The following is a 20,632-nucleotide window of genomic DNA, read 5'->3' as shown; positions in this document are numbered from 1 at the left end:
CCTGCGAACTGAACTATGCTATTAAATTGTGCCGGGGTTAAAGCAATACGTGATCAAGCTTCATTAATTAATTTAGTAGGAAACCAGGCAGCACGTCTACGAGACAAAGCACAAACCAACCAACAACAAACCAAACACAAACCAACCACCCACATCCACACGTTGGGGACTCCAATCACAGCACTGCCCTTCCTGTTTCATTGCGTTTGGCGTGGGAGAGGTGAAGCCAAATGCTTTGCATGGACGGGGTTTGGGATTAAAGACTGGGGTTTAGAAACCAAGGTGAATGACATCACCCAGGGGAAGTAGAAGGGTAGATGTGGTCAGATGGACCTGATACGTTTTGGCTGACAGAAAGGTGAGCTGTTATGCTATTGATTTGACTGTGTGTGTTCTGATGGTATTCCGAAGGGCAAAAATGCCAGGTAAGCCTTGTTGAAACTGAGCACTGGCAATAACTCCCTTGCTACTGCTCTGCCTCCCTGTATTTCTCGCGTACATTTGTGTAAGGGCTCAAGTTCTGTGGGAATATCAGAGCTGTTATTCTGCAAAAATAACATAAATGTTATATACCTATTAGTATATAACTATTAGTGACTAGAGGTGCTAGAGCACACTTTGTGCAATAGGGTAAAAACCTCCTTAATGAATTTGTTTTCTTTCACAGCTTTGTTAAGCAATCAGGTCTGCTTCTGAAGGCTTCATAATTTTAGGAGCACGGTTAAATAATTACAATTTGGAACATGTCTGCCTAAGCCATACTTATGTATGATTTATTTGAGTATCTTTTTTTGAAGTTCTGTTAGATTATTGCGAAGGGAGGAAAGATCTTGTGAGCTAACACACAGCTAACATTCTCCCAGGAAAAATCATGTTTGCCAAACAAAATAGCTGTTTTAAAAGGAATGTGGAAACAGTTTTTTTTTTTTTTTTTTTTTTTTAATAGTTAACTCTTAGGTTTTTTTTCAAGTAAATCTTGAATTATGAACAAGTGGGTTTGAACTTGTAATGTATCATCTGCTACTCCTATAATTATTGGGGTCCTTGGTCTTGCCCCAGGTACCCCACTGTAATTATGAAATAGCTTAAACCTTCATTAAGGAACAGGCTACATCAGCATTACTATGGAGTGGGGGAGTAACTCAGTCATTGCGGGGTACCTGAAGTGCTGCAGGCTCACACCTTGCTCACTCCCATATAGTTCCTCCACTGTTCCTCAAAAAAAATCCCGAGGCCATTAAGGCTATTGTCTTCCCTCAGCGTAACGGTGTTTCAAAGCATCTTGTATCTTCCTGCACTCAAAGCATTTCATCATGGGAACCCACACTTCTCTCCTTTGATTCTGCCATGAGTAATTTTCAAGACTATTTGCAGGGTAATTAGCTTCTTTACATACTGGTTACTTAGTCTGTAAAATGCAATCTTAGTTCACAAACACTGCGGAGGTGGTCAGATCGTATCGCGGTGTCATTACCGCTGTCATTCATCTGAGGTTTGGTGTGATTCTGCCTCACCCTGCTCTGTCTTTGGGTGCCGCAGGTGGAGCTCCTGGCAGGAGGTTGAAGGAGTCTGCAGGAGTCTTCATATTTGAAGGTCTTTTTGTAAGCAGAAGAGTGCAAAATAACAGCTAACTTCAGTGTGACTGGCACAGCTGAGTTTAAGTGACACTTAAGAACTAATACAGGATTGAAAGTTTGGGTAGGAAGTGGTTAGGTTTCCTTGCAAAGCTGAAAACAAATATCTGTGCAAAGAAGTTTCACTTTCGTCTGTGTATTTACGCTCCACTCTGTCAACCTGCAGTTTTCAGATCTATCCAGAAAGATTTGGATCGTTCCTACAGAGATCACTGAAAATACCAGTCCTTGCAGTACTGTTAACTCATCTTTCAGGTACTGAAAAAAAAGCTTTTTCAAAAAGCTTTTGGAAAAGGTGTCAGCTGGGCTACAGCCTTCCCCCCCTGTTTGAGAGGATTCAGCGAGATGGAGCCAGGCTGCTTTCAGTGCTGCCCAGTGCCAGGACAAGAGGCTGTGGCACCGACTGGAGCCCAGGAGGTTCCATCAGGACATCAGGAAGCCTGTCCATGCTGTGCAGGTGGCTGAGCCCTGGCACAGGTTGTGAGAGAGGCCGTGGGGTCTCCTTGGAGATCTCCCAAATCTGCCTGGACATGGCCCTGCTGGGACAGGGTGGGACCAGAGGGACCCAAATGTCCCTGCCCACCTCAGCCAGTCTGTGATTCTGTGGCAGGTTTTGCTGTACAGTGTAATGAGTAGCATATTCTTTTAGCTTTCCTTTTTCTATTGGGAAATATTAAATATATGCCAGTACTTTGTACTTTTGCTGAGTGTGATGCTATCATGATGTATTTATGACCGTAAATCAGGAAGGAGGGAGCAATTTAAGCTTGCATTGTGGCATGTGTTGTAAGCAGTTGCCAGAAATGAAGATGAGAAATCTTGATTTTCAAAGCTGCAACAAAGTGATGAAGATCTTCCTGTAGGAGTGATCTGCGGGTAAATTCATCCACTGATGTTTTTGTTCATGAAATCCCTTCCTAATGCTGGGTGACATGGTCAGTAATCTAGAACAGAAACCAAGTGGCTGCTCATTTTCCTTGCTTTATTTTGCAAATACGTCTGTTCAGGTTATCTGATAGGACTGCAATCGAAATTAGTTTTGTGGGTGAATACCAGTTTAAAATAAATTGGTAAGTACTATTTCATGTTTATAATGGTGAACTATTTGTACAGTGCAGACTGTCCTCTTAAACAATTGCACGATTAAATCTGCTGGTCAGCAACCTGAGCATGTTAAAGGATCACATGTGAGAGTCTGTGTACAGATGGCTAAGGGAGCGTTTGTCTTCTGGAAGGGAGGAAGAACAGGGGAGCATCCTGCAGCCCTAGTGTGTCCCCAGGACTGCAGGCTGAGAGGAAAGAGGGGGGCACTCAGTCTGGTGTGATCGTCATCTCCTGTCTTTGATATGTCAGAATTTTTTTCTCTGCCTACTTTTTCCAATAGTATTTAAAACAAAATAAAAATTTGAAAGATGCTAGTACATGTGAAAGCGTGGTCGTGGTACAGGCACCATAGCTATGGTTTCATCCATACATGGAATATGTATGGCCTGCAATTTTCCTTTTGCTGGGGGGTATCGAAGCAGTCAGGTGCCCTCCAGTTGGTTATGTGGTTGTAAAGCTTCCTTTAATGCTTGGGCTTGTGCCCAGAGCAATTCTGAATAGCTTTTTTCTCTCCCACAGTATGTCTTGTACATAAACAATTACAGCTTTTGAAGTATTTTTCGATTGCTTTTGCTAGTTAGAACTTGGATGCTACTGGAAAGCGCAGTTCTCAGCTTAACAGAAAGAAAGGCAAGAGGCTATGTTAGTTTAATTGGTTTTTAATATCTTTTAAAAAATTCAAGTGTTGTTTAACTGACTTTGTGGTCCGGAGTCAGTATTAATTCTGAGGGTTATTTTAAGCAAGTTGTTACAGTTTTAGAACATAATTTGGAGTCTGTACGTGAAGAACAAATGTACAGTTCTCTGGATACTTTACGGCTTGTAGTGAAGTTAATCAAATATACGTGTGTTTGTGTATATGCACTGTATGGATTGTGCATGACTGTCTATACACCTTCCTTACAAAACATTAGCACATTTTTAATGTAACTTTCTTGGCTGCCAGGAGGCCGTTTGGAGAATCTGTGGGAAATAGGCTGTAAATACATCATTATAAAACAAATCACAGACCCTCACCCATCAAGGCTCCAGCTGAAAGGAGCAAGCACTTCTAAGATAGTTCTGTGTAAAATAAATTAATCTATAGCGGTTAAATATAACTACTTTGATTACTTGGGATGAGAGCTTAGAAAAAATACTTTCTTTGGTAATCTCTTTCATGAGCCACTTGCACAGTTTCAGGAGGAAAAGAACAGTATCAACGATTTTTCTTTTTGTGCTAAGTACTGGCAGGTATAGAAGATAGGACTGGAGAAGCTCTGTAGTTTGAAAACCAGTCTCTAGTGTATAAGCACAAGAGAGATGCCCTTTAGGAAGATTTGTAACAGTCTTTTCTTCTTTCCATACTGGGTACAAAAGGGTTTATATACTGCTCAGGTGCTTCAGAGAGGCATAAACATTGAGAGGCAGCAGTTGGTTCAAACCGTATTGATTTTTATTTCTTATGTGTTTTTATAATTCAGATGTAAGTACATACTTCAAACAAATACAGTGCAGTATAAATGTTTGAATAGCATCATATAAACACCAAACGTGCTACTGACAGCTTTTTCCACTAGCGGAAGATGGAATTAATGCAGTGTTTACTACAGGGAATACCAAGAATGAAACAGAAATTATCACTTTTATTTAAAAGAACAAACAACTTTGTTATTTAATTTCTGCATATTTTCTGTGTTGCTTGTACTTCATTCATAGGCTTTCAATCCAGCCTTAGTTTAAAGGCAAGATGATAGATGATACAACGCGGGGATTTGTGTGAATCTCTTAGTATAAGAGTGCTTCTAAAAATAAATTGTTTACTTCTCTTCTGTATCTGAATACTTACAGCCATTGCTTGCTTGGTTTTTCCTCACACCTCCTGCTCTCTCTCTGAAAACGTGAAAGTGTGGAATAACTTATTTTTTCATTCCTTACTTTATATGAACAGAGTACTGCTGTACGAAGGTGATTGTTTTATTACCTTTGAGCATTAAGTTGTGAATCAGATACCTGGCACTTTCCTTTAAGGACATCTAATAACAACAGCAACAACAAAAAGCACAATTACTGTATTTTTTTTTTTTTTATATATGAGTAAGACCCTAGTATTTATTAGAAAGATGGCTAATTATACTTCTCTTAATTTTATTTCAGCTTTACTTTTGGAAGCTCAGTCAACACCGTTTCAAATAACTCCGTCAACCATGGCAAACATTGTGAAAGGCCTGTATACACTAAGACCAGGTAAAAACGAAAACTGTCTGTCAATACTGTTGTTCATATATGTTTCACTAAAAATGCAGCTGCTAATTATCTAATGTGTATTAAACATGCAAATGTGTGTTGTATTCTGTCCATTGTGGTGCTTAGTTGTACTATGTAAAGGGGTCCCAATTCTTGCTGCCCATCTCTGTGACCTGCACAAGGTGACAAGATAACCAACCACGTGGGTACTGAAATCACTTGTGGTGGGCAGTGCTGGGGAAACACAACAACAAAAATCCTCTGTTCTGAAGATAATGGGAAGACCTATTTCTTGTGCTCTGTAGAGATAAGGAAGGCTTCATAATGGGTCAATTATGGCAGAAATTTAGAAGCTGATGTATTGAAATGGTGAGAGTTGTGAGCTGCTCCTTCAAAAGGCTAGATCTTTGATGTAAGATGAATGACAGTTTCTTCTGTGAAGCCATTATTTCGTTGGTATTATTTCATGCAAGAGCTTAATTTAACTCCTGGACATCCATCATGGATGTCTTGTGCAACAATTCGATTGATAGCAAAGACGTGTTGCAGATTTTAATCAATTTTGTGCAGAAATCCTTCATTCTGTCCTTCATTCTGTAATACTTGGAGAAGAGAGCAGAGCTCTAGCCTACACTTGTAAAGAGTTTAGCAACACAGGAAATATTCAAAATATCCATAAATAAATAGTACCTGAAGCTTGCTGTGAACTTGATTTCCATGCTGAAATGGCAGTTCAGCTTGTAAAAGTAAGATGTATCGTTCTAACAATGTTGAAATGATTTTTCATTCTCTAATGAAGTACTGCAGTCTTGCTGTCAATCCATGTCTGCCTCTGAGAATTGGAAAGGAAATGGTTTGGTCATCTTCTTAATCAAAATGTTTCCCTTACTTTTCTACATCTTTAAAAAAACAAAAATCAATTGAAAAAAAAAAAAGCAAATCAGATCTCCTTCTCTTTCTGTTTTTTGTTTTGTTTTTATTACTGAATTGTCCCAGCTTCAGTCTATTTTTGTTTTGGAGTCCTCATTTACAGAAATCGAAAAGGGGATGGGAAAACTTACCAAAAAACTTTTGTAGAACAACCTTTAGCATTTATTCAAGACAGAAATGCAGTGGAACCTCCATTTACAAAATGCATGGATAAATGACATTTAGTAATCAGGGTTTACTTTCACAACAAAATTAACATCCTACTATGTTTATCATGGTATTTCTTTCATTTTTATAAACTGTTCAGTGTCAAACAGAGGAAGGGTATATAAGTTATTAAGAAAGCATGGTTTCTTTTGAAAGCAGTCCCATGGGGTTGGGTTGTGTTGTACTGCATTTAATGTTATGGGTGGTGGTCTTATCCATTTCAGATGATCCCTGTCTGGCTTGTTTACTCCACAGGCAGATACTAGTTTGATTTGGTGTCATGGGCCTAATCAGATTTTGAATAGTTGCCTTATGTCTGTAAGGTCTTTGAGTATAAAGGTTGTTCCAACAGCTTGTGAAATCTGCTTTCAACAGCTGGGTAGGAAGACCCAGGTAATTGACTTTATTGCTTAAACAGGTACACATTTACTCTAATTACCTGCTCCTTAAATTCTTCAACCTCTGGGAAAGATGATCAAAGGGCTGGAGCACCTCTCCTGTGAAGCCAGGATGAGAGTTGGTGTTGTTCAGCCTGGAGAAGGGAAGCCTCTGGAGAGGTCTTCCAGTGGCCTTCCAGTACCAAAAGGGGCCTACAGGAAAGTTGGGGACGGTCTCTTTGTCAGGGGGTGCAGTGATAGGACAAGTGGTGACAGCTTTAAACTGAAGGAGAGTAGATTTAGATTAGGTATTAGGAAGAAATTCTGTACTCTGAGGGTGGAGAGGCACTGGAATGGGTTGTCCAGAGAAGCTGTGGATGCCTCATCCCTGACCAGGTTGGATGGGGCTCTGGGCAACCTGACCTAGTGGGTGACATCCCTGCCTGTAGCAGGGAGCTTAGAACTAGATGGTTTTTAAGTACCCACCCATATCATTCCGGGAAGAACAAAAAGGGTAATGGAAATGGAGAAATTCACCCACTCTAGGCAAGTCTTCTCTCTCAGCTGAATTCAGTTGCACAAAGGAACGTTTCTCAGCGGGCCTACAGAGACATGCACAATCATCTCTTCAGGAATTGCTCTGTAATTTTTCCTTTTTCTCTAGGAACACAGCTGTTGAAGGAGTTGTTAAGCATTTTATTTATTTATTTATTATTTATTTTTTACTGCATTGTATAAGATGAGAAGTGCTGTTTCAAGTCTGTGTGGTTATTTTGTTATCAAGCACTGCTATCATGATGAGGGAGGTTAGTGCGTTGTTTTTTTTTGCTGTTGTTTAAACCACCTATACACCAGTAATCATTACTTCGTGGGGTTGCTGATGACAGACTGTTGAAGCTTGGCATTAACCAAGCAACCATGCGTGGGAATTGGATAAAAACTTACAATGTGCCTTATTGAACATAAAGCACTCCTTTCTTACCATGTGAAGATGCAGTTTAAGATAACTGCTACAACCTCTAGAAAATGTAGGTTTAGAAATGTTTTAAGAGTATGTACTTTTTCTCAGAACTTCTTACACAGTTGCTATAAACCCTGTTTTCATCCTTTGTTCAGTCTCCTGTGTTTCTTACCTGCATTGAAGAGGCTTTAAGGTAAATGCATCTTGCTCCTGGAAGGCAATGTTTGCTGTAGTGAAATTAAATCACGCTTGCTATCCTGAAGCTGAACCCAAACAAGTTAAAATTGTATGATGGATATTAGCAAATGTTCATCTAAGCTTTGGAAGATCAGTGTAAGAATTGTGTCAGTTCATCTGAAGTGAGGGATGGAGAGGCAGGGTTGTGTGGTGTTATTACTGTGCTTCCTAGAAGGTAAGGCTCAGGGAGGAGTGGTGCAAGTTCTGAGAATCTCCTTCCTAGAGTATAATGCTGCAAATAATCTATTTTTTCAAGGTGAGTTTGCATCTGCAGTGCATCTCTGAGTGCATCCAAAGATTCAGCAGGCCTGGAGAGATGCAGCGGGAAGTAAATTTCAGTTTGGCAGTGAGGTTGATGACACAAAGAAATTCCTTTATCTACATGTAAATACCTGATTTTAACAGTCTGAATATTTGTTCTACTTTAAGACCTCTTGCTTATTATTTAAAAATCACAGAAGTTATTTAAAATAGAACAATGGTATATAATAAATTTGCTACTAATTTTTTCCAAATAGTGAAATTTTTGCAAATAATCTCCTTCCACATTTTTTTTTGTTGGTTTTCCTTACAGAATGGGTACAGATGGCACCAGCTTTATTTTCTAAATTCATCCCAAACATTCTACCCCCTGCAGTGGAATCTGAGCTTCAAGAATATGCTGCTCAAGACCAGAAACTTCAGAGAGAACTTATGCAGAATGGATTTGCTAGGTAATAATAATTATTAATAATTAAAAGTCTTCTGTAACAATTGTGATGGTCGGTGCTGAAATAGTAAAAATGGATACACATAAAAATATTGAAGAATTACTTTAAGAGTTTATAAAGAACTTTCAAAGCTCAATATCTAAAATATGGCCTAATTTTGCATGTTTTGAGCACTACCAACCCTGCAGATGGAACCCGTAGTCAGAAGACCAGAAGTCTTATAATATTTTTATGAAACAGATTACTTAACAGTTCATGCTTCCTTGTGCCTTGATTGCATTTCTAATGCATGGTCATGGTCTCATTCAGCCTTTTATGTTGGCCATTTATTTTCTGAGCTGACTTTTTTATGATGTTTCCGAATGTTATTAAGTTGATGATTTCTTATTCTACCTTCATAGATATTTATGCAGGCCAGGTATTTAGTTTAAATGAGAATTTCTCTTCTGACTGAGCTTTAAATTGGGGGATGAACAAACACTAAGAGATAGGAGAAAATTTTCCTTACCTATCTTATTCAGCATGGGCTCTGCCAGTTACTGTGTGCTCTTTTATCAGTCTGGCTTGGTGAGAGCAGAGCACATTTACCGCAGTTGTGTACTGCTTTGGCACTAGTCTGACAAACCAAGATCAGGCTGGGGAAGCTATCATGCTCAGTTCCTGGTAGTTTCATTTCTGTGTGAAAACCACACAACTTTCTTCACTTTACCTTTGGAATGCTGAGAACCTGGTCTTGTAATTTTAACACCTACGTGATGTGGGTATGTCTCCTGTTAGAGGTAGTCCTGGATTTCATACTCTTGTGTAGTTTTCCTCTAAGGTCATCTCAGGCTCTCTCTCTTCAAAACGTAGTGAATCAGTGAGCTTCTAAACTGCACTACTGACCCAAATAAAAATAGTGTTGTCGCTGTACTCTTTGTAAGGAAGAAGAGAGAAAACTGCTTTTGTTTGCTGGCTTTTTATTGAGAGAAGTTGTTTTTGTATGGATGTGCGAGAGATAAGACCCTGAAAACAAAGCCATAAGAGCTGTGAAATGCACTGCATTTGGCCCAGGAAGCAGAAGTTGGAGATGGTTTGAAACTGAGTAGATGTATAATGCTGACAAAGGAACATAATGCACAGAACAAAACAAAAAAGGGACACTTGATTTTCTCTAATTTTCAACCTTTTTTTTTGCACTGGAACCACTGCAAATCCATAGGAAACTGTTTCTGCATTGTGTCATATACAGCAGGGGGGGGGCAAAAAAGAGATTAAGGCTTGAGGACGGTCATACAGGGAAGAACTAAGTAAAGGTTTCTGTGTGACATGTTATTTGCAGGCTATTTTCTGAGTTCCTGTCCTTTTGGCTTTCTGCAGTATGTGACCTTTCAGTTATAGGCCACCTGAAGAGTGTTGATGTGACTTGTAGGTTTAGAAAACTGGCCCACCCTAGTGGTGCAACTGCTCTTTGTGTGTGGCTTGCTTTCAATTTATTAAATGACCAATGCAAAATACAACATTGCAGTGGAATAACTGACTGCATTTAGTCTGTGGTGAATGTGTTTTTGCCCAATATTCTGTATGTCAGGGAGTTGGTGCATTCTTGTAAGCCTGGAGGGTGTTTAAAGAGTTAAAGTACAGTGTGTTGTCAGTAAAAGTTAAAACTGAAGTACAGTTAATATATTTGTTGCGTGGCATTTTGCAGTGATATTTCAAATGCATTTTGCCTTGAAATGTATTTCAGGATGTAATAAGCCTCTCTCCATGTTCAGAAATACAGAACAATTCTGAAAGGTTATAAATGATAAGGTTATATTTCTACATATAGATTTATATGTACATATGTATAAAAGGGTTGTTTTTCTTTTTTAACAGACTTGGCATGCTCCTTTGTACTCTTTTGGGTTAGAAAGAAATATCATTCACTCTTCCATAATTGTGTCAAAAATGGTGATGTCTTCACTGCAGCATTTCCTACAACAATAACCATGAGGAATACAGCACAGTGAGGTGTCTTCAGCATTAATGGCCTGTCAGGCTCTAGTTGAAATAGTCAGCTGATCTGCACTATTATAAACGATTGCTGCAAAAAATGGGAATGCAAGCCAGTCTCCCAGTGGTATTTCTCCTGTGAAAGAGCTTAATCAAGGCATACGCAGCAGGTCTATCACCTTAAGAGTGGTTTTAGAGGAAAAACACTTCATATTATTAGAATCCCCAATTTCAACCAGTTTCCAGCAGATAAATGTGAAATTATAACTACTGTGATGAAAATATATCGGAGCCTCTCTTCTCTATACAACAGTTTCAACAGTGTATCTGTCATCATAAGAAACTTGTGAAGGAGCAGGATTTTCCAGCCTTAAGAGATTGTGTGCATAAGAATAAAAGGAGTGGTGTTCTTTTTTCCCGAATGGATAGGAATTTTGCTTTGGGTTTTCAGGAGGAATGCTGTCAACATGTGTTTATACAAATCTGGTTATTGAAATATTCTGCTTGGAGAGGGAATGCTGTCAGCTTAGACTTACTTAGACTGACTATTGGGTTTTCAGGCATATCTTACTGTTTTAGGCTGATAGATGCAGAATTTGAAATATAATTCAAATTTCTCAACCAAACCTTATAGAACTAAAGGAAACAACTTTATGCATGACAAGACCACAGTGTGTATGAGCACTTTCTCATCTCCATTTTGTAAAAATACCATTCTACGAAGATGAACTTTCAGACTTTACTAATTAAGTAAATAAAATTATCTAGTATTCCTGCTCAGTAAATTGAGAATCCTGCAGTGATGTGTTATTGCTACCGTGTTTATTTTTTGTTTCTAAAAGTCCATGAGAAGTTGATGGTTGTGCTGAAGTATTTTGTTACCATTTTCCTTTTTTCAAGTGAACATCTCTCTCTTCTTCCTCTTTCCTAGAGGTGACCAGTCACGCAAGAGAGCTGGAGAAGAGTTAACTTACAGTAAGTATGAATCTTCTACTCTGATACTGTACCAGCTCTGGTTAAAGTTCTTCCCAACAAGCAAGAAGAGAGGATATTTCTGTCTGCGTGTTTCTCTACTAAGTATTCCTTTTGAACTGTGCTGCTTGTACTCTATAACAAATCTAGTTTCCTTTTATGCTAGAATAATAGGTTTTGTAGGCACTTTAGAAGTGGTAGTTGTGGTTTTATTTCTTGGCGTCAGTGAGGATTGTGACTGTCTTGCCCGACAGTTGAGGAAAGTCTTGCCCAAAGTCAAGCATCTCCAGGAAACCTGGAGCGAGAAAGATGCAGTGCTCTGGCGTATTCTCAGAGCAGTAAGATGAAATCGAGGGATGTTCTGTGGACGTCTGCCAGATGTGGCTCTGCAGAGGTCTGTTCTGGGTGCGGTGAAGTTCAGTATTTCCAAACAAACTGGGGGTAGAACAATGCAGACCTGCACTGAATGTGGCTTCTAACCCTGCCCTCCAGCATATTGCACTCCCCCCCCCCCCCCAGCTTGAGCGTATGGGCAGACCTCTGGGCTCCTGGGGATGGTGAGAACTTGGGGACTGCACCTCTGCATGCCGCTAGCTGGCTGTGTGGCCTCTAGCATATGATTGCTTGTCCTTAAATAGCCTTCAGGTTTGGATAATAGTATCTATTCTGGCGCTGTTAACTTCAGTTCATTTTATTGTACACTTTCCACCAAGTTTCTTCCTGTCCTTTCAATAGAGTGTGTTTGCTTTATTTCCTGCCATAAATGTCATACGGTTCTATTGTGAATACTTATTATAACCTGAAATGAATGAATGGCTGTTTGCTTGGTATATCATCTTCAGGCTACACTGCTGGTGTTTTGTAGGCAATGCTGTTTTTAGGATTGTTTGGGTAAGGAGGCAAAGGACAGAGGGTGCATTTTTAATAAAAGAATATCTTTTTTTGTATTTCAGATGGCTCATCAACTTGTGCAAGCTCCAGGGGGTACAGATAGTGAATATACTGGATCAGCTTCTATTCCTAGCCAGAACAGACACTGGAGGAGCACAGGAGGTAACTGGAGCCTCCTTTGGCAACTGCTGATACTCAAGCTCTGACACGAACTATGCCTCGAAGAAGAGTTTTGGACTTTCTTCTTTATATGATAAAATGTCAGTTGCTGCTATAATTGGGATGACTTTGAAAGACATGTTTCCTTGGTCTAGTCTCTCAACAAGTTCATGCTCTGCGATTATTGTGAGGAACGCACCTTGAAAAATAATCCTTTCAAAGTGGGAATGGGCAGCCGAAATCAGCAGCTTCCAAAAGCGTTAGAATGGAAGAACCTTTTTTGCACTCTTTTCTTAATATTAAGGACATTCTTAAAACTAGTTAACACGTCAGTGTATTAGTTTTTAAACTTCAAGGTATTTTCTGGATCTTTTACTTAAATAATAAGAATAAAGTTTCATTATTTTGCAGTATTTGTTCATTAGTGTAAAAATTGTCACCTTTTAAGAGTTGGTCCCATATAAATGTATCTTCTGTCAGGGAGTTTTAAATTCCAGGTTTTTCTTTTTTCTTTATTTGTTACTTGTTACTTTGAACTCTGTTTTCCTATGTGTTTGTACTCTGTGCCTTCAGCTTGTGCACTTTGCAACTTTATAGACCATACTTTGTTACTGCAAAATGTGTTCTAGAGGAAAAACTTGATGTGAACAAACATGCTGCAAAGTTGCACTTTTTCTCTTGTATCGATAGGAGGTGAATTTAAGAAGGAAGGAAGAAAAGTTGAACCTATTACCATCACTAATAGTGGCTTGGAAGTTTGTCCCTTTTCATTTTTCATATGTATTAGTGTCTAATGCTGGGACCAACTCTTGTAAAAACCCCTCTAACTTTTCATTGGCTTCCATAATTGCAACAGTTTGAGATGTGAATTTGAGACTAAAGGAAATACTAAATTGTATTTTATGCTGTGTTATGTAGAAACATAAGCTGCCAAGGCTAAATTTATTTTAGGGTGGATTGTGGACAAAATTCTCCAGTCTAATAGGTCTGCAAAGTGCATCTCTGTCAGCAGAAACCAGCTTTGCACCTGATCAGGGAATGATGCCATCTGTCCAAGATCACTTTGTGGCTCCTGTGCCACTTCTCTTGCTTCAGGGACATGATGGGGGTGTGATAGTGGATGTAGTCAGAATCAGGGAATTTGAGAGTGGTGTAATGCATGCACGTGTACCTATCAGCCTCCTGCTTCCAGGCTTGTGTAAACTCAGCTGGAAGTCCAGCTGAGTCCAGTGCTGGGAGATCTGGACCTAAGGTCTGAATGCTAATGATTGTGACATGGGTTTTAATCCGTATATGGCTAATGCAATTCCTTTATGAGGGGAGAAATGTACTTGAAAGAGCAGTTTGACTGTTTTTCTATTAGTATGGATTTATTTTTATCATCTTTAGTTATGAAAAAGAAATAAGTTGGTAATATAAAGTCTTTCTGAAATGAAGCAAAAGTTTATTCAGTTTTGTCTTGCACAACTCTTAAGCCTGTTGGGGGGAAAAAACACAACACAGACACCAGAAACCCCGTTATGCTTGCATGTGTTACATTACAAAATGCAGGAAAAATATTAATAATAAAAAACCAGAAGCGGCAGGGATGAAGTTTCATTTTCTTTCTGCTTTGTAACCAGACTTCGTGTAAATGAATTTAATTCCATCAGTTTCACACCAACTACTCTGGCAACACATTTAATTTGGAGGAAAAAAAGAGAAGGAAAAGGACATTGTTGTGATTTGACAGTCTGATTGCGATTCCAGTCTGGTTTACCTATATATTTCTTTGCATGCTTGCAAAGCTGATTTAATTTTGAGGAAGTTTTTCTTTTAAAAGTAAAAATGAATACGTGTCTTGTTTTCCTTGTAGAACAATGCCAGCAGTCTGACCCCATACCTAACAGTAGAAAAAGCAAACCACTCTGAGTAGGGATTTTCAAATCCCTACTTTTTTTTCAAACAAAAATAAAACCTCTGGTAGCGTCTTTAGCTTTAAAAACCAGTCTGTGCTGAAATGACAGTGTTCTTGGGTTAAGAGTAGATGCATTAACTAAATTCGGTTGAAGTTTGTTTACAGCATCACAGCCGTTCCCATAGTACAGTAATCAAGTTCTGTCGTCATTGTCAAGAGATTACAACTCTTCTTCCTCTTTTTGAAGTGTTTTTCCGGGTTAAGTTTGAAAGTATATAGTGAGTGCTCTTGCTTCATGGCTGAGGCAAGGGTTTTGCATTCATTTTGTTGCGTTATGCTCGGGACACAAACTTTAGGACAACACTTCCTTCAGAAGGTAAAGCATTCCTGTTCACTCCGTACGCACTATGAGTAGCGTTTGGATGCTTCTCAGTCCTGTGTAGCCTTCTCACTTGGCCAACATACACAAGAAATCTGTTTGTTAAGCACTGTATTATGTTGTAAATCTGGCATTAAATTTTCTGTATGTTTTGGCATTATTCACATAATGCTGAAATATTGTTTGTCTAAGACTTTATCATTGTGACGGAGCATGAAACGGAATACAACATACTATACTAAATTATTTGTTTCTCTGTAAACTTGCATTTTACAGTAAAACTAACTCAGCCAAGTTACGCATTGGTACTGTAAAGCCACAACTATGAACAGCATGATCCTAACTGCAGTATTTAATTTAACCAAATAACTTGTGGTAAATCCATTGCATCTGTAGCTTACTCTGTTAAGATTAAGCAGTAAAGTTGGTTATATGATGGGTGTCCTCTTTATGTTGCACTGGTTCTATAGCCAAACTTGCTACATTAAACTATTTTTAGACAAATTTCACTTGTTGATTTTGAAGACTGTAGTACTTAAGTTCTCGCTGCTGACTGCTGTGATGGTAGGGATATTGCCAAGATATGGGCAAGACGGTCTTTGACACAAACAATGAAGAATGGTCCATGCAGATAAGTGCTCAGCTCTTCTACGGTTGGATTTCCTTGATGCCTTCCTGCAGTTGAGTGTTTGTGAACTGACTGCATTCAAGCAAAAGTTTGACTCTTGTTCTTTGCTCGGTCCCATTCATGCCTTTCAATTTTTCTCTGACATGATCATTTCTTTTCTGTGTGTTTACAAGCAAAACCCAACCAAACAAAAAAAACCAAACCAAACAACAAAAAAACACCACAGAGGCAAGTTCTGACTGGCAGATCAATGCTTTTCACATCTGTGATGACAACCCCAAGGGAAGGGTGAGGGTGATGGGACCTGGGGGAAGGGCATGGAGCCGCAGCAGGGGCAGCTCATGCTGGGTATCAGGAAAAGGTTCTGCACTGACATGGTGGTTGGGCACTGGGACAGGCTCCCCAGGGCAGGGGTCATGGCACTGAGCCTGCCAGAGTTCAAGAAGGATTTGCACAACGCTCTCAGGCATGTGGGCTGATTTTTGGGTGGGCCTGGGTGCAGCCAGGAGTTGGACTTGATGATCCTTGTGGGTCCCTCCCAACTCGGGCTATTCTGATTCTTTGAGATCTTAACCGTGGTGTTCCAGCACTTTTCTAAGCGTGGAAAAAGCGAAGAAGGTGCTCTTATGAATAAAACTGTCATGAAGAGGCAGGAGCAGACGTGGTGCCTCGCTGCCATGAGGCGCAGCCGTCCCTGCTCTGCCTTTGGAAAGCAGGAAATGCTGAGTCCTACTGAACTTTTATCGCTAGGTAAGGTAGCAGAGACTTTGTAGGCAGTCAGGGATCTTGCCTTCTGTAGCTTTCTCTTGATAGGTTCTTTAGCTGGTAGAGAAGGTTTTTGCCTCCAGGGATGGGTTATGGGTGTCTGTCACTGATCTCACTTGCTGGTCTCCACCATAACTTGGTCCAGGACAGTCAGTCGCATTGAGGGTGCTGTGCTTGTAGCACTGCAGTGTTTGAATTCTGGATTTCATCTTGGATAAATGATCTTCTTAGTAGGCTTTCAAGCTTCAGATAAAATGGTAGCTGTGGAAGGCGTGTACCAGGGTAGGCTTTGGTAGGTGTCATTTTCTTAGTAATTACAGCACAGAGGAAGGTGTGTTGCCCAATAGGACATTACTTTTTACACCACAAGTTGGTGTGATACAGGCCTGATGAGGTATTTTTGTACCAATGGTTACAGAAAAAAAGGTTGGAGAATGTCAATTCATTTTTATCAGTAGTTAGATATGCTGCCTTTGGATGCGGAGCAGAATCACGTGTGAGGGAAAGTCTCAGCGTCTGTCAGGAGGTGCAGGAGGTTGGTGTTCCTGCATTAGAGACAGGCCTGCTGATTTGGCCTCAGCTGAAAGCTCCCTGACTGCACTTTGCTAGAGGGGCTGGAAGGATTAAATCCGTGTGTCTTGACCTAACTTGAATGACTGGTTGAAGGGGATTCCAAAACTTCGTAGGCAATGAGCACTCAGAAATCCCTTCTGGCAGTCTCTCTCTGTCTGTTCCTGCGGTGCTCCAGATGCCCTTGATTGATGTTCCTCTTTCTGGGCTTCTGCCGGCTGGTCTAATTAGCACAGAACAGGAAAGTTGAGTCTCCTAATGATGGCATCAAAACAAATTTAATAAAAGCACTTACTGTCTCTTTAGAGTTGTGTTTCAGCTAATCATTCCTTAAGACAAACTTTCCGAGCTGACCTGGGTTATCGCCAGTTCCTCTCGTGGGCAGCAGGTAAGTTACTTGTTGGCTGCCATCTGTCAGCAAGCTGAAAGGTTTTGTACAGAGAGCAATCTGTAAATGTCCATCCCGGGATGGACAGAAGGTGTTACCCTGTGTCAGGACGAGAGCACCTCTTTGAAATACAAGGTATGCAGAGCCATGAGCATGGTGCTGATGAGGTGACGTGGTGTATCTGATTAGGTTCATGCTGCTGTCCCATAGAAGCACCTCGTGACTCTGAAGTGAGTTACCTGTGAGCGTACGCCCAAAAAGAGTCTCCAGGGATATTCCCATGGAATAGCTGATGTACTGCAAATTCACATCTGATCTTCAGGGTGACTTGTTCCTGTGGCAGGTATGGCTGAGCAGTGCCATGTGCCTCACACTTGAGCTAGGTTAGGGCATGTGATGTTAAATTGCCCATTTTTTAAGATGCCTGACTTAGGTTCCCTGTATGGATAAGGTAAAGCAAAACCTTTCATGAGCAGGTGCCACATAGCACTGTGTGTGCATACTTCAAGATTTCCATCTTGGCTCTCTGTGTTGCCAGCCGTGGCCTGCTGATACTTGAAGCTTTCTCATCAAAGGAGCTGGGAGCAGAACTTGACAGGCAAGACCTGCCCTACCTGTGCAAGAGCAGCAGGGAAACAGGCCTGCTTGGTTCTTAGATGAATTTTGTGTTTAGTCTTGAGTAGGCACCTGCTGTTCCCAGTTCCTTGCATAGCCCACGTTGTTCAAGGTACAGGATTTTGGCTGCTGCATGCCTCAAGTTCCCTTTAAATTATGTAATGGAAAGAGTGTGTATCTGTTGTCATCACAAGGGGGTTCACTGTTGTATCCTGGTAATGGCCACAGCTTCTGCTGTGCTTTTGTGCTGACCACATTTTAGTCTGTTCCAGTGAATGCTAGGCAGAATTTCATCCAAGTACAGAGATGCATCATACCTGGTGATTATCTGCTTATAATATAAATAAACTCATTAGCCTATTTGTTCCCTCAGTTACAACTTCTACAAGCATGTTCAAATGATTGTATGCTTTCTGGTTGTGGCTCCAATCTTCTGTTTGAGAGCACTGTACTTATTAAATACAGATATGCAGGAACGAGACACCCCTGAATTAAAACGAGATCCTTCCTGCATGCTTGTGCTCCATGTCTCCCTCAGGGGACGTGTCATGAATTGAAAACCTGCACCCACAACTGTTGATACAAATCCCTCACCTGATTCATGGTTTGGTATAAAAATTCTTTATTATAATTCTCTGGCATAACATTTGCCTTATCTTGATAACCAGTCCATATGGAACCGATGCTTCTTAGGGCTTTTGTTCCAGTCTAAAGACCTCGTTTGTGGGTAGCAGTAACTCAGACCTCCTCTTGGGAGAGGAGAATTCGGATTGTGGTTTTCTAATGCATCATGTTGACATTTGATGTAACATTGAGTAAGCCGTGTCACTTACTGTGTTGCTTGGTGTAATGATGTCCTGTAGCTCTTTGTAGCCACCCTCTTTTCTACTCCCCTGGAAGCTACTTTCACTGTTTACCTCTTTTTCAGGTTTTTGTGAATACAGCGGTTGACGCGGTCCACCAGGCACTGTGGTGGTCTGCTGGTCACCTCTCTGCTGAGGGAGCTGTCAGCTTCTACTCTCTAGCTTTCAAGTGGCAGTTTATTCACAACGAAAAGCTTATCCATTATTTATTGGTGCTTTGTATTATTATTATATATATATATATCTTTAAGGGAGCTTTTTGTGAGGAATGTCGCCAAGCACTTTGTGGAAATCACCATTAGATGTTCTCACTTGCCACAGGCTTGCTGAATTATCTGCCCTACCGTATTGCCACGTGAATGCACATATCCATGCTATAAACTACCAAAATGAGCCATCATTATTCATGCTTTAGAGCACCCTGTTTTAGCACACAGGTGTTGCTGGTACAGTGTCCAAACTCTGACATCACAGATGACAACTTCAGGCAGGAATTTGTGATATCTGCCTCTGATCCTGCTGATGCAATGGGAATTGCCAAGTTGATTTCCTTGGGTAAAAGTAAACAAGAAAAACTTTTAGCAAGAGAATATTCATTTTATTTAGCACGGTGTTTCTGCAGTGCAAAGTGCACTGACTTTTTGCTGTGAATCCTCTGAGGTTGGACAAACTGATCCTCTGCAACTTCAGGATCTGCCATTACAGGACAGCAAGCAGCTTACAGTTTGCCAAGTCCTCTTGTCAGCTTGCCAGCACAGCTACTCATCTTCAAAGCATCTACTTGCCTCTGAAGATCCAAAATGGGCGAAGCAGACTGAGCAGAGCAGTTCAGCAGCAACTCGTCCGCTGTGGCTGAGGTTTAACATCTGCAGTTGTTGCTGCAGAACAAACTTTCACCTACACTTCAGGAGGCGTCTTTGAGGCATGATTGCAAAAGCATGTCATCTCTGGGCTCTTCTGTAAGAAATCAAAATTTGCAAAACCTCTGAGAGATTGGCACAGCTTCTCTGAGCATCCCATCACAGTCCTGGGAGGCTGCATGAGCAGGGGTACCCAAGGCCCTGATGCTACATTTTTAATTAAAGGTGTAATGAAGGGTGTGCATGTGCCCCATAGCTAACCTTTGGGGTTAGAACTTGCTTTGCCTAACAGACAGGGAAACAAGAGATTATCCTTTGTCCCTGGATTTACTGAAGTGAAGTAAGTAGGCTGGAGGTGAGCACTGGGCAACAGAGGACATTATTATTTGTACCACCAAATGGTGCTTAGGTTTCCATTTAGCAATCCCCAGGACTGAACAAACCTCCCCTCTTAAGTAGATTTAGCTACTTTGCAGCAAATCTTTGGTTGTATTTAAAGTATTTCAAGAGCTTTATTGATTTTTAAAAGCATCCTGAAAGATAATGCTTGTGAAGTTAGTTCCCACTGGAGCTAATTTAGCTTTGGGTTGGTGTGCATCCTCAGAATGACTTATTTCAAGCTTAGTATAATCTGGCGAATTCCTCTTGTGTCATATACAAGGAAATGCTTTAGCAATTATTAAATTATTCTCTTTACTTCTTCCATGAGCTACCTATACAGAGGGGAAAAAAAGCAGATCTGGCTGCTTTTAATAGAGCCATTTTGACTTCAGTTTTATATCAGTCAAATTAAGGCTAATGAACTGATACTAATGATACTAATCTTTGAGCATTTTTTGGAATCACAGAGAGCTAACAATAAAACTACCAGATCATGTGGAATATGAGAAGTCATGAACAAAGAGGAGGCAACACTTTGTTCAGAAGATCTTGTCTTTGATTGCACACTAAGATTCTGCAAAAGGTGTGTACCTTCATAGGCACAATTTCAGCATCCTTTAGCTTCTCCAAAGCAATGTCTGTATTGAAACTTGTAGTTTTCCACTTAAAGTTAAATGCCAAGTCTCTATTTCAGCTCTCCAGAGTCTCCTGATTTGCAGATGCTGAATTCCTTTGTATCCCCCTGACTTCCCTGCTAGGCTCCCTGTGTGGCTAGCATGCTCACAAGTGGGCCACTCCAACAGGATGGGGATATTCAGCTAAGGAAGGACAACGATGCAAATAGGAGGTTTCTGTCTTTTTCTGAAGAGAAATAACATGACCTGAATTCCTCTAGGCTTAATAA

The 20,632-nt window shown here is 40.4% G+C and overlaps 1 protein-coding gene across 1 annotated transcript in view; it reads left to right on the top strand.

Moving 5' to 3' along the window:
- Positions 1-15,167, top strand: part of CACUL1 (CDK2 associated cullin domain 1) — a 46,697-nt gene extending 31,530 nt beyond the window's left edge. The window contains exons 6-9 of the mRNA XM_027460198.3: positions 4,875-4,964; positions 8,251-8,389; positions 11,292-11,335; positions 12,286-15,167. Of these exons, the coding sequence (XP_027315999.1) occupies positions 4,875-4,964; positions 8,251-8,389; positions 11,292-11,335; positions 12,286-12,326 (314 nt within the window). The 3' untranslated portion in view covers positions 12,327-15,167. The remainder of the gene's footprint in view (positions 1-4,874; positions 4,965-8,250; positions 8,390-11,291; positions 11,336-12,285) is intronic.
- Positions 15,168-20,632: the final 5,465 nt, after the last annotated feature.

The sequence above is a fragment of the Anas platyrhynchos genome, chromosome 6, assembly GCF_047663525.1.
Source record: "Anas platyrhynchos isolate ZD024472 breed Pekin duck chromosome 6, IASCAAS_PekinDuck_T2T, whole genome shotgun sequence".
NCBI lineage: Eukaryota > Metazoa > Chordata > Aves > Anseriformes > Anatidae > Anas > Anas platyrhynchos.
The sequence above is the reverse complement of the archived record's forward strand: the minus strand, read 5'-3'. Positions and strand labels throughout refer to the sequence as shown.